Source organism: Notothenia rossii (genome assembly GCF_949606895.1).
Source record: "Notothenia rossii genome assembly, chromosome: 2".
Classification (NCBI taxonomy): Eukaryota; Metazoa; Chordata; class Actinopteri; order Perciformes; family Nototheniidae; genus Notothenia; species Notothenia rossii.
The window spans coordinates 27,073,438-27,087,859 of NC_136904.1; the positions used below are offsets into that span (position 1 = coordinate 27,073,438).

At 40.2% G+C, this 14,422-nt stretch overlaps 1 protein-coding gene across 1 annotated transcript in view; it reads right to left on the reverse strand.

The window, feature by feature from the left end:
* coro2ba (coronin, actin binding protein, 2Ba) overlaps nucleotides 1-6,442 on the reverse strand; it is a 15,115-nt gene extending 8,673 nt beyond the window's left edge. Inside the window, exons 1-4 of the mRNA XM_079665651.1 lie at nucleotides 6,103-6,442; nucleotides 5,483-5,569; nucleotides 2,778-3,126; nucleotides 2,328-2,401 (exon numbers count right to left, since the gene is read on the reverse strand). Of these exons, the coding sequence (XP_079521777.1) occupies nucleotides 2,328-2,401; nucleotides 2,778-3,126; nucleotides 5,483-5,518 (459 nt within the window). The 5' untranslated portion in view covers nucleotides 5,519-5,569; nucleotides 6,103-6,442. The remainder of the gene's footprint in view (nucleotides 1-2,327; nucleotides 2,402-2,777; nucleotides 3,127-5,482; nucleotides 5,570-6,102) is intronic.
* Between the last annotated feature and the right edge of the window lie 7,980 nt (nucleotides 6,443-14,422).

The following is a 14,422-nucleotide window of genomic DNA, read 5'->3' on the forward strand; positions in this document are numbered from 1 at the left end:
AAACTAAGATGTGTTTTTACTATTCATCTAATACAGAGGATAACTTAATTTTGCTGATGTGTTGTTTTGAACAGAGTCCTTCATCCCACAGAAGCTGTCAGCTGTGCTGCTGCTGCTGCTGAATATGAGAAATGCATTTCTGACCTCGTCAGCTCAGCAGAGGAAATGCTTAAGTGTACTTAGTACTTTGAACAGGAGGAAATCGATCTAGTATGCTCTTTAGAAGGGTCATGGATATATTCAATATAAGCAAAGAAATACCATTTGTGAAATGTGAGATTGACGTGAGGTATTATTTACCTTTGTTCAGGATAGGTTTTTTTAATAAAGTATAATAATCACTTGAAGATGTGTTTATTGCCAGTCCATACCACTGTATTCATTTTCGGCTCATACGTCTTTATTTCTTCATGACTGGACTGACTAATAAAAAAAAGTCATTTGATGCCGAGCAGATTTTCTTCATATTAAAATGCTCAAAACAAAGTGAGTTTCATAAACAAAGAGCTCTGCATGCAGCCTCACCAATCTTAAAAGCCATATCTGATATATCAGTGTTGGGGGACAAAATGAAAAACACCCTTAAAAAAACCCCGTAAAGTGTATATCAAGACGATGCCCTTGTTATGTTCTTGCTAGCTTACATGACACTATTAGATATTGACTTCAGATCTGAAGAAATTGTTTAAAAAGCTGACATTATCTCAGCGCTTCACACCAAGTATCTCATCACCAAAAGGTCTTAATTTAACGTAAAATGTCGGTCTCCCTTATGGCAGAGGCTCTCAGCTTACTGAATACTTCTTCTTCCTGATAACAGCGTGAATCGACTATGCCTGGCAGCCAAGAGCTTTTTTAAGTATCTATAGGCAGCGCCGCTCTTAAAGGGGCAAAACACTCTTTTTATGGTTTGTCAGACCTACACTCTGAACTACAAATTGAGGTAAGAGGTGAACTACGTTAATGTCCTCTGGAAAAATTACTCGCATATGTGCCGCAGTAATAACGTGGTCAAAAAACATCAACTATCAGCCTCACATAGAAAACACTTGCCAATTACATAGGAAACTCTATTCATATTAGGCACAACATCAGCATTTAAAAACACATTTATGATCTCTATATCAAACCCAATATGATCAACACATAAAAAAATCAGTTTACTATCAGTATAATATCTCTCAAATGTGCCACTGCCAGGCTTATCCTCCACATACAAATCTGCAATGATGTTGTATAATGATTAATCCAGCAGAAGCAGGAAAGCAGAATGTGCTGAAAGAGAAGAGATTGTTCAGTAAATTCACTTTTCCTAAATGTAGGAAAGAATTTCACACTTTCCATAACAACAGGGGCATTTTGTGTTGTTTATGGGAAATACCAGTATGCCTCGGTGTTGGCATTTCACTTTGGCTATAGGTTCTGGCTTGAAGATGTAAGCCTGGCAGGCTCTGAAGTAGCAGGGATACTCTCTGGTGAATTTATGTGGAAACATTTTTAAACCTCCAGATCTTAAAGATAAAAATAATCTGATAATTTAGACCGAATTACGGACTCAAACCCTAAACAGATATACCTTCATGTACCTCACCATCCTAAAAGCTTTGACAGTCAAAGCTTTTAGGATGGTGAGGTACATGAAGGTAAGTCACTCAAGCTTTAATTGTTAAATGTCCCATGTCATGGCCATTTCTTCTATCATAATTCCATTGTTGAGGTCTACTAGAATAGATTTACAATGTTCAATGTTCCAAAATCACATTGGTTTTCTCATACAGCACCTCTATAGTATATTCACTCTCTGTCCTAAACGGCTTGTTGGAGCTCCTGCCCCCCCCCTCCCTATGAGCCCAGTGTGCTCTGATTGGTCAGCTCGCCCACTCTGTTCTGATTAGTCAACCACCGTTACAGCTGAACATCAGTCTTTATGTTTTACAATGGCGTTTGATAGCAACCAGAAAATGACACCAGTAATGACAAACTGATGAGAATGCTGCGTGGGGTCTGGGTGCCATGTTGGTGGGACGTTGCGGGGCTCGCTGGTCCGCCCTGTGGGGCTCGAGGAGCAGACAGTGAGAGGTGGATTACTGATGTTGTTTCCTGGTTGCTGCGTGGGGTCTGCGGGACATGCCAGCGGATACCGCGGAGCTCCGGCAAGGCACTTGGTCTATATCCAGCATCCAGGGAAACACAGCGGGAAATCCACCTCACACTGTCTGCTCCAGGGGCCTTGCGGCGTGGACTCGTGAGCTCCGTAATGTCCCGCTAACATGGCACTTAAGTCTATATCCAGCATCCAGGGAAACACAGCGGGAAATCCACCTCACACTGTCCTCTCCGGGAGCCTCGCGGGGCGAACTCCTGAGCTGCTCGGGAGTCCACCCTGCCTTTTGTTCTATAGCTGTGTGCCAATTGGTCCATTTGGACTTAGTGACTTCAATAGGCCCCGGTAGAAAAAAATGGAAAAATAAAAATCTACAACGAGGCGTTCTGGGGAAGCAGAGACACGTATTTTCTGTGCTAGAGTTTTACTCGCCACAGGGTGTACTTTGAAGGTTTGTGACTTTGCAGACCGTTTACATGCAGAAAAAGCTACATAACACACAAGGAACCAGAAAAGCATATGATGGGACCTTTAACTTAACAATATTATCAAGCCCCAAATACTCTCCCCAAATACCCAAATCATCACAAATCTGCACTGACACAAAATAAAGTCAGAGGACTCCAAAGAGGAAAGACCCCCTTTACCTTCGATCCTGTCGGCATTTAAATACTATTTCTTTCAATATTTCCATTGTAAATGTTTCTTGCCTGTGCACCAATACACCAAGTAAAAATTCCATGTACGTGAAACCTACTTGGCAATAACCTTGATTCTGGGTCAGATAACAACAAACAGCGGGTGGTGTTGATGCCAGTTACCTGGGGAACAGGTATGACGATGAAAGAGCCGCCGCCGGAACTCTCCGTGACAACTGCCAGGAACTTGGAGTTGACGGCACAGAAGTGGTTGTCATGGACGTTCTTGGTGATGGGGATACCGTCGAAGCAGTGCTCCCGGTTGCCTACTTTTCCGTAGACATTTCGAAACTTGGAGCTTCGGTAGGTTGGACGCCATGACATCTGAGGAAGATAAACAAATACGTTTATTTTATTTTATAGAACATCCTGATAGATTACTTTACTTAAGGTTGTTATACAGGCAATTACAAATTATTTGCAGATCTATAAATGTATATACTTCATGTCTCATTGTTAAATTGTTAATAATCTGTTGATGAAATGTTGAAAAATGGCCATCAAAATTTCCCACAGTGATATTTTACTCGTTTTGTCTGATCCCAAAATCCAAAACTATTCAATTCATCACCTGTTATTTTGAATGTTCAGTAAATATGCTTGCTTCGCAAAATACATTAAGGATAACAACTTTGACCTCGATTTGGAATTCAGTAAATTGGTGTGGACATTGTATCAATGTTGTTGTATATTTTAGATGACAACCCTGCTTTTTACAATTTTTCCAGTAACATTTTAGTGTAGGCAGAGGAGATGAACATTTGGCGAAGTGAGTACTAACATAATAAAATGTAATTACACTGCCAGCGAAAGTTATCTTCATCCTTCATGTATTATTGACAGGATGTGATAATTATAATGTAGACAGCATCAATAAATCCTAATGTCAAGTTCCCATCTAGCAAACCCACAGTAGCGGGGTGGGCTGTCCCATCTGTGCAGACATGATAACTTTCACACATTCACTTGTGGAAAATCGTCCAAATTAGTCATGGATGTGAGGCTTTTGAAGGGTGAAAAGTGTTCAAATTGCCCACGATTAGTGTGTCAAGAAGGGATAGCAATAGAATATTAAAGACATTTCTTAAGAATAATATAATTACAGGAAAAGACAGCTGGTTAAACCGATATGAAATATTGCAGTTTGTCCTGTAGTTAGTAACTCTATTTTGGATCTCATACAACAAAAAAGCAGCCTTTGTTTGCAGCCACTGCACACAACAAAAGAGGAGAAGTGGTTTAATTTGACTCAAGAAGCTTCTTTTGTCTGTCTCTCCACCACAAGAATGCATTGACGGAGCTTCATATTTTGGCGTGAGCTGACTCTGTACAACGATTTAAAGGTTGACAAAAGATGTCTGTGTCTTTCTAATGAATGTGGCAACACTGGGAAATATTCTGAAACTGGATCTGTTCATTAGTATAAATCACAGTGATATCGGTTTGCAACAGGAACTTGCGGGACAGGATTTAAGACTCTTGTCAGATCACTAGCAGCGTTGCCGGATGACATCAGGCAATCCTCTATTCAGCATTGTTCTTGGGATGTAGAGGGAAACTGGTGGGAGTGGTGTACACATGCAAATAGAAACATCCTCAGACCATACGGCTGCTATTGTCTTTCCCCGTCCCTTTTGGTCTCGAACCAGATTGGAGAAATGGCATCCAGTAGGCAACAATACTGTGGCTGGTCACTTTGCCCTCACTCCAGCCTTCAAATGTTGCAGCCGTGGTGACATGGCAGGAGTAATACAGTTACTATGCAATTACAGTGTCAGCAAAAATTAAAACGTAGTGGCAGTTACGTAATTGCACTTTATCATAGCATTATTAATAATACTAATAATAATAATATAATATAATATTGCACATAGTTATATATATAGCAGCGAGTGTATTGCAGTGATGGAACTTACAGTATATTGCACATAGTGTTGGTGTGGGAGTTCTCAGTGCCCTTTACTTAGGGGTGAAGAGTTAATATTATGACAGAGTTACTATTTGTCCAGAATCAAAATCTAAAAAACTGAAGCAATGACGCAAATCACAAAGGAAAATAAGTCCATTGGTAATACAGAAGTTTCTGTTTTTCTGTGGTTAATTTACCCTAAGGAAGCAAACAAAGAACAAAGAAATCATGGCTCCTCCTGTCTCTCTTGCTCTGAAAAAAAACTAAAGATATAGACTCTCAAAGGCGCATTCTGGTCCTATACCTGCCTCAAGTCTAGCTAAACTAAAAACAATAAATTGATAATAATGTCTAATGAAGAACAACCGGAAATAAATCCAACAGTCAAAACAATCTGAAAGAAGCCAGTTTGTATAATAATTAATTTACTTGTTAACTTGTAATGGAGAACTTTAGTTTGACATACATTGAAGTAATGCAAATGTTCCTTAAGTAAAGGATCAAATTATCTAACCCCTCATTAAATGTATTTGCTTTTTGTCCCTTTTTTATTTTATATTATTGAATATATTTGGTTTCCGACTGCTGGTCACACACATTCTACAGTGTGCAGCATACTCAAAGAACATCTCACTCTCATCCCATTCAAACGCAGATTGACTACTCCAGAACCACGGCTGTGTGGGCAGCATAATGGCAGCTTGTTAAAGAATTAATGTAGAACAGAAAAGCAGCAGAAAGCGGCCTGCGGGACGGTTAGAGGAGACTTGCCTGCTTTGAGCTCTCTTTACAAGGATGCTCATTCATTGGTCACTGGGGTATGGCACAGAGAGGATATCTGTGTGTGTCCGGGTCTTTCTAGTCTCACGAGGTTTCACAGTATAAACACACACACACACACACACACACACACACACACACACACACACACACACACACACACACACACACACACACACACACACACACACACACACACACACACACACACACACACACACACACACACACACACACACACACACACACACACACACACACACACACACACACACACACACACACACACACACACACACACACACACACACACACACACACACACACACACACACACACACACACACACACACAAACACAAACAGATGACGAGCAGGGGTGTGCAAACATTCACAAAACACAATCAGAGAAAAATAAATGACTTGGTATTCATTGAGGCAAATCACAAGACCTGCTGGTTGAGAGCATGATTCCCCTCGGGGTTAAACTTTGTAAGGTCAATTTCATTTGGGCATATTCTCAAATGTTTATGCCAAGTCGGACACATTACAAACATAACTGGATACCTGACCAACGTTCTCATAACAACCACCCCGAAAATGCCAGCTTACCTTCCCAGTGTCCTTTGAGGAACACTAGTCACAGACTTGCCTTCTCACGCTGCAAACATCCACACTCCTTTCTCAGCGAGCTGCAAGAATTTCCTCTCTTCCTTCCTTCCTTCCTTTTCAAATCCAAGCAGCCAGTCTGTGTCTGATTCTCTCATGTTTTTCCTCCCCACTCCCCTTTAAACTCTCTCTTCTCCTCCTACTGGTACTGATAGCTGCAGGGCTAGCACTCCCCCCTTCCCTGCTCTTACCCTTCTCTCCCATCCTGCCACTCAGTCAGCCCTCTGTCTCTGTCTCTTTTAAAGTTCAGGCTCGAGCCCAGCCAGAAGTAGCTATCCAGCCTCTCTCCTCTCCTCCCACCGCCTCTATGGAATCACAAGGCCTTTCTAAGCTGATTTGCTAAAACTCCCAGCTGTTTTCAGTCCTCTCTTCATCCTCCCCTCTTATAATCTCTTATCTCTAGTATAATGAAACAAAGACCTTCACACTCTCGCTTATTAAAAAAGTTGAAACATTAATAAAGAAGGAATGTGGAAAACATATTTTCAATAAGGAATTGTACAATATAGTTGTCTCAAAGCTGAAATCAAATGTCACCAAATTCGCTATATTCAGAAATGTAATACCTTGTCTATGAAGTTTTCTTCTTGTTTGTGCCATTTAATGGATAATTTTTATTTTGTTTCCACATTTCGCTCTAAGTGAGAAAAAAAGGCGGATTTCTTACACTTCATCCAATAAAACATGGCTGGGGTTTCATTTTTTCTTAAACATTATAACTAGTTGTTCCTGCTCTTACAGAAGTATCCTAAAAACAAACAAATAAAGCGTTTATATAAATATATGAACATAAGAGCTGTGTGTGATTTAAGTTTAATGTATGTATGGTTAGTTTGACCATCAGTGTTCATTTATATTTAAATAAATGACTCCAATACAATAACTACATTTTATCTATGAAAAGGAACACTGGGCTTCTTTGCCAGGAATATGTGAGATTTTTAAGGACAACATATTATCAGGGAGCCTGTACTAAACTTGAGATTTAAACCCATTCATATGTACAGTATATTTGCAGGTTAAATTGAGGCAGAGACCATTGTATGAGTGACTCCAGCTCCTAAATCACAGCTTTTTCCTCAACAGAAATGCCCTGAAGTATCTGCCCTCCCTGCTTACTATTTCTGAAACGACCAGATCGATTCACTGAGGCAACTGCAGCAGGTGTTGTAGTGAAAATTGCCTCCCCTGATGTTTGTCTGTGTGAAAATGGGTGGAGGCCTGCAGGTTCACTATGAAGGGGGTTTGCCTTGGCCTCTTGGCTCGGTGTGTATGTGTGTCTCTGTGTGTCTCTGTGTGTCTCTGTGTGTAGTCTTTATGATGTGTTGTACATGTGAGTCTGTTTATGTGCCTGTGTCCATGTCTGACCATGTGTTGTCTGTTTGCAGCAGTATACATTTACTGTGGTGTTCATGGCTGCCAGGCAGACCACTCCAGAGACCAGAGTGTGTTTATTGAGCTTTTTTTTGGTCTTGCTTCAAGACACTGCTGCTGCTCTGTGCATACTCAATCTTCCCCTTTGAGGTTTAAACCCTCTTTCCGATATCCTAAAGGCAACAAATGGTTGTGTCTCAGTTACAAAAATCACCAAAATATGAAACTTATTGTCGAACAGCAACAAACAATAATACAAAATACTTTGCTTTGTTTCTCCATCATCCCAGCTGCAGTCCAACATCCATTTTCTTCTCAAACTATAATCAGTCAATGGCAGCATACTGGCTCATTACAACCAATAAAAGACCATTCAAAGTCCACCAAATCAACTCAATGGCTTAGATTATTCTAATCAAGAGTTTCTCAATGTTGGTGCCAAATAAGGAAGTAGAGCTATTTGAGCTCGTACTCAATAGATACAAAAGGGAAATCTGCAGGGCAGCTGCATGTCTTGTCACTCAGACGTGAAGTCCTGTCAAGCCACCATGTCATGTTCTGTCCTTTCCTCCTTTCTCTTGGCAGCGACATTGTACAGTTATTTATGATGACTTCCCTTCTCTGCGAGGAGTAAATATCACAAAAAGCGAGACATCCGATAAGCTCTTTTTTCTCTCAGTGTGAAGTGCAATGTTACACAGGAAGTGTCACAGCTTGGCTGAAAGAGCAGGAATATTTGTGTACACTGCTATGGCAATGCCTGATGGGACAACAGTGGTTCTAAAATGGCTTTTGTGTGTTGTGAGGCTACAGATTATTAGAGAAAAGCATTTGCATTTTACCAGCTGTCAGCTCACAGTCAACAGCAATCAATGGTCTGCAATACTTGGAAATTCTCATAGAAGCTGATTTGTTTCTTCTTTTCGCTCACAAACTAATGATTCTTCAACTTTAATAAAATCACCAAAATACCAGGTGTGATGTATTCTGAATTATGTTAAGTATTGAAAGTAGCTACTGTACAAGGAACAAACTGCAATTGTCTAGAAATACTTGCTGGAACAGAGGCTAGGCTCGACGTGACATCAGGACTCTCGAAAAGCAAGGCATTAAGCAAATCAAGTTCAAGTCTCGGTTTGGCAAAAGAGACTGGCAGCTGTTAAGTCATATGAAAAATATGAACAAAAAAACAACTTAAACAGATGAAAGCCATGCATCCTACGTTTGCTTACAACCTCATGTACACACAAAAGTGGTCAAAAGGCGCAGCTAACTCTGCAGGCCACATGGCAGCAAATGGCAAATGGAATAAAGTACAGTGGAGAATAGATTTAACACACCTGCTCCAGCAGACCAAAGTGAATCCATCTGGATTTTTGTCTGTTTTTCCAGATGGCCAGTTCAGGAATGTTGGCAAGGTAATCTTTTATTCAAGCCTACATTCATTTCTATCCTTTGAAAAGAGAGGTCACAGCAGCTCTTGGAGCTCACTCAGTCTCCATTACCTGGCCCATTAATGTCAATTATATCAATTCTGGAGTTTCTCAAACAATTAAGAAGACAAACAACACACCAGAAACGCTCAACAGTCATACATCACATTAAAGTGTGCCACAAGGTCAAGTTAAAGGTCCACATCTTCCCATCATTAATGTCAGACCTTAAGCCCATGTGAGGGTACACTCACTTGGCAGGTGAAGGGTTGGGGTGGTGCTACGTCTACTCCATATGTCACATCTGCAAAACTACTGTGTAACCCTGTATTACAAAGCCTTTAAATTGGACCTCCGGGATGTCTCTTGAAAAGTCACAGTGGAGCATTGCAGGTGCAATTATTTTACTGTATGCAGGCTGAATAAAGTCTCATATTATTTGTTCCATTGAAAACTGATGTTTAACATTTCAGGGGTTGGTTATTTTATTAATGTTTGAGAACTTTGATAGTGAGGAAGATATTTTATTATATATATATATAATAGAATATTTATTTTTCATTTGGTCATTCAATAATAAAACAGTAAATTAGCTGTACTGAAAAATTGTCGCTGATGTGTAGTCAGCGACACACTTTGTCATAATGTCAAAGTACATTTAGCCCCATTTGTGACCTTAGCAGACCATATGTCGATGTATCTGTCAGACATTCATGATCCCCAGAGGTAAAGCATCTTGACAACTACTAAATGAATTTCTACAGACATTCAATGTTCCTATGGGAAGAAATTGTAATGTTTTAAAATGACGTTACCAACTGATCCTCAGACTTTTTATCCAGCATCATAATCAGGTCAAATATTAAACAAATGACATTTCGCATCAGCCTCAGCTATATTTTGTGTTCAGTGCTAAATAGTAAACATGCTAAACCAGTATGCATAACATTGCACCTGCTAAAAATCAGCTTGTTAAATTGCAATTTTGAGCATTTGAGCTTGCTGATGCTAAGGTGGCTGCAGTCTTGATATACAGACTAGGTCAGCCACTGCTTCAATGTACCATAGCTAGTGTAGTGAAGTGTGGAAGAGTGGAAGGAAGCGATTGCTGTAGGTGTTACATTGTGTGTCAGTTTGCTCGAAAGATAGTGGTGGTCTTTGCGCCATACTGTAGATAGTTGGATGGTGTAACAGCAGCCAGTGCGGTTTGAGTTTTGGAGTGTTCATGATGATACGGTATTACTAGACGATAATAACAGGAGAAACAGGAGCTCAGCTAATTGCTGCTCTTACGCCTTAAGCAAGCCCCATTAAGTAGCCGTAATGGTGGCAAAGAGCCCACTGCTCAAGGACAGCAAGCCCAGAAACCCAGGTGAAGGGCACTTGTACAGAGTACATGTAGGAAGAGGGGGTGTCCAGGAATCCATCCATCACCACAGAATGTATAGGATGTTAAAGACAGGAGTGTTATTATCAAAGTATACATTTAGATACACAGTATTTGCTATATATTCTTACAAACAGTAGTCTTTTCGAGAATATTTTATAGTTAAATACAAATGGACAAATTGTTCCCAATTCCACTTTAAAGATCAGTCATCAAAAACAATGTCTAAATTACTAAAAGCCCCTCTGCTTGCCTTTCCTTCTCCCCAAGGAGCTACTGCCAAATGCTTTTTGGAGCATAATGGCGTGAGCTGGGCCTCAAACCCTGAATGGCAGAGGGGGGGGGGGGGGGGGGGGGGGGGGGGTAGTAGAATCAAGGTGAAGGAAAAGCCCAGATGAAAGACAGAAAACTAATAGGACAGTGACAGAGGAGAAACAGATTTATATCTGCCTCCCTTTATAGTGAAGCAGAGTCTGCCTAAAAGAGTGAATCAAGGTGAAAGAGAAGAGAAGATAAGAAAAGAGAGAGAGAAAGGGAAGGGGATGACCAAGAAAGAATGATGAATAAAGTAACAAAGAAAAAGGCAGACAGAGAAAAGGAGCAGGGGAGGCTTTTATCAGACAGATTAACTCCCCTCTGTCAGACCACCTGCCTGCAGCACAAACACAGACAGGCACACGAGCAAATGTATACGCACACACACGTCCAGTATATGCAAAACGTGGACATCAGCAAAAAGAAAATATGGTAATTATAATTTGAATTGTGCTCTATGCATATTCTTGCAAACTTTTATACAGAAGCAACACTAAAGAAAGTTGATTTATATCATAGTACACAAATCTCATCAGCTCTAAAATCCCTCTGGCAGTGGTTCAAATTCAGAAAGCCAAATGGCACCGAGCCCAAGATGGCGGAGAGGGAAATGAAGGACCACTTTCATCAAATTATTGAAATACATCACTGACGCAAGACCATAGAAGCAGCTCTTTGACAGCATACATTATTTGGTGAGATATGATTTAATATTTGTTATCAGATTGCACTCCAAAACTTCAAGGTGATTGCTAATGGAGCACGCCTGTACCTGCAGGTCATTTAACCCTGAACCTGGAGAGTGGCATTGTAATTTTGTAACAAGATATCTAAAGTGTGCTAAGGCGTGCTTGTTAGTCTGTGGTGTCTTTGGTCTAATCGAGTCCACCAACAAAGCAGCTTCCAAAGGCTTGTGCATACTTTTGCCTTCATGCGGTTGAGAATGTGGTTCAATTATTACTACATTGTACATGTAAAACATTTTAATTGTGTTGCATGCACAGCTTAACCCTGGAAGTTTGCACCTGTGCTTTTCCTACTATGACAAGTCAAAATGTCTGCTGTGAAAAAGGCTTAGTTACACATTCTAACATTCTAATAAGAAAGCCTTGCCAGAGGATACAATATAGAAAAGACTGGGCAGCAATGACTCTCTCTTTTCCAATAACCATCAATCAAACCATTTACTGTTTCAAATATAAGTCACCTCTTATATTTCAAAATCGTCTGATCCTTTTAACATATTTCTGGCTCATTTGTTCACGCTTCTGGGAAAAGCTACTTGTTCTTCCAAACTGAGTGAGTGAAAAAACGTTGCCGTTCAGAACCACAGAGGCGATTCTACCAAACTCTATCGACGACCAGATGCACTGAACGTCCTAGAAGAGGAAGAGATACCAGCTCTTCTATCACACAATATATCCCTCGTCTCTCTTCTCTTTCCACTGTGTCCTCCTCTCACTATCTCTTTTTTCTCACTCTGTCTCTGTTCGCAGGATTGGAAGATGTCGTGAAAAAGGAAACCTAAACAGAGAACGTGGCCAAGCCGGGTGCCAGACCATCTGCCTGGCCAAGGACTTCACCATTGTAGACAGTAGACGTCTGAACCTTGGCAACAAGGACTTGTGCTGCTAGAATACTGATCTTCTTATCATTATGTGATACTGCTTGGAAAGACATATGAGAACATGAGAATGAAACCAGAAGAACCAGAATTTAAAACGATATAACCATTTTTATTATTATTATTATTATTATTATTATTATTCACAATTACCATTTAGAAAATGAATCAGAAGTGCATAATCTTGGTGCCGAAAAAAGAGATGAGTTGGATATCTGGATAAGACAATGTTAACAAGCAAATCATTTTTGGCCAATCAAGTTTGTGAACATACAAAACATTTTACTTACTCACTTGAATATTAAATAAACTGTAGGAATAACCCAATAATAGGAGGATACACAAGAGTAACAGTCTAAAGAATTGCTGGTGGTCCCCAACTCCTTACATCATACAGTATGAAAGTATTGGAAGAACACAACATATGATGTAATTGTTTTCTTTTATTGTTGGGACCTTTTCAATGGGACTAAAAATGTAAAGTTGAAAGAATGGTGCAAGATGAACTTGAGTATCCAACTTTTAAGGAATTCACCTTCAGAGGAGCAGTAATGAGTACATCTCAGGATTGATCTGCTTTAAGATTTCTTCACAGAAAATTTATTCATTAAACCAGTCCTTTCCGTAGTAGTTGAGATATCTTGCTTTATTACATGGCTTAATTGAATACTCGATTCTGATTGGTCATTTCAGGTGACACGTTGTTAATCCAGAACAGACAGACCGCTTTCAAGGATTTATTGACCGTTGTTAAGCATACATGCCAACCTTTCCAAATCCAAGAGGTAGGTTTGCGCGTGGCAAATGTGCATGCCCAAATGAGGTAATCAGAAGAAATGGAACCCCAGTAATTACATGTATAAACCATGTATTTAATATATATTGCATCATTTTATGCATTTTTCAGAAAAAGTGGTAGTTTGGTAAATAGTGACATCAACAACATGTCTGGTCTGTAAAATGCCAGAAAAGTAAAATAATGGGAGATAAATATCCCAAAGTCTCCACATTTTATTATATTTTGTGTGTTTCTGGTCCTCTTTCAGTTGAGACAGTGTAGATGAAGGATGTGTCAGGATGTAGAACTCTTGTGTGAACATTGGATAAAGCCAGGTTCATATTCTTGTTTCATGTTGTTGACATATTAGAGTCAAAGGTTTGCACAGAGCGAAATATCTTTGTGTTGCGCCATAAATCAGAAAATACTGCATTAAAAAAGTCATTTCTTGCATTTTTCTACTGATAAAGTGTGATATAAATAATGTACAGGCTTTCAGATTGCTGTAGTTCACTAAACAGAGACATTAACGTCATGTTTGGTGTTTAAAATGTCAGAAAAAGTGAAAGAATGGGAGATAAATATCCCCAAATCTCAAAAAAGTGAAGGATGCTTCAGGAAAAGACAAAACACTGGATGTCTTTCAGTCGCCAACATGTGTTTTCGAGACACTGATATTAACGGGAAAATCCTGCAGGACTCAAATGCCTCGTCGGGGGTAACGCTGCCTGACCCCCAGTCTGCACGTTCTTTCTCTTTCAGAAACACAGAGTACTGTTTGTATGATGCGATCACAGACACGCTGCAAACGGTGTCCGCCAAAAGTCGAGTCCAGTGTCTATGTGTCATTTTTATTTGTTATAGTTTGGGAAGATTGAAAATTGGTAGGGAAAGCCAGCTAAGTCGGTAGGCGGTAGAAACATGTCAAAAGCGGTAGACTACCACCCAAATCGACTGCGGTCAAGCCAGCCTCCACTCGGGAAAACTAACGGCCCGTCTACACTACAGGCATCGAAAAATGCTTTCAACGCTTCGCCCATTCACTTGAATGGGGTGACGTAGAAGATTTGTAATCTTCGCCGAACTGCATTGTTGGGAGCATGGCATGGCTTTGCAAGCATCACGAGCATCTATCGGCATCAAAAGTTGAACAATGTTCAACTTTTGAGGCTCGATGCTTGGCATCAGCCAATCAAATCCCGTTTATGCAAATCCCGCCAGTGCAAGCTCAGCCAATCAAACCGCGTGCAAGCTGGGAGAGCCAGACCGCTGTTCCTTTCCTCATATTCCAAACGAGATATTACGGTAGCAAATCACCCGGTTCTTTACGACCGGAACTATTTACCGGGATA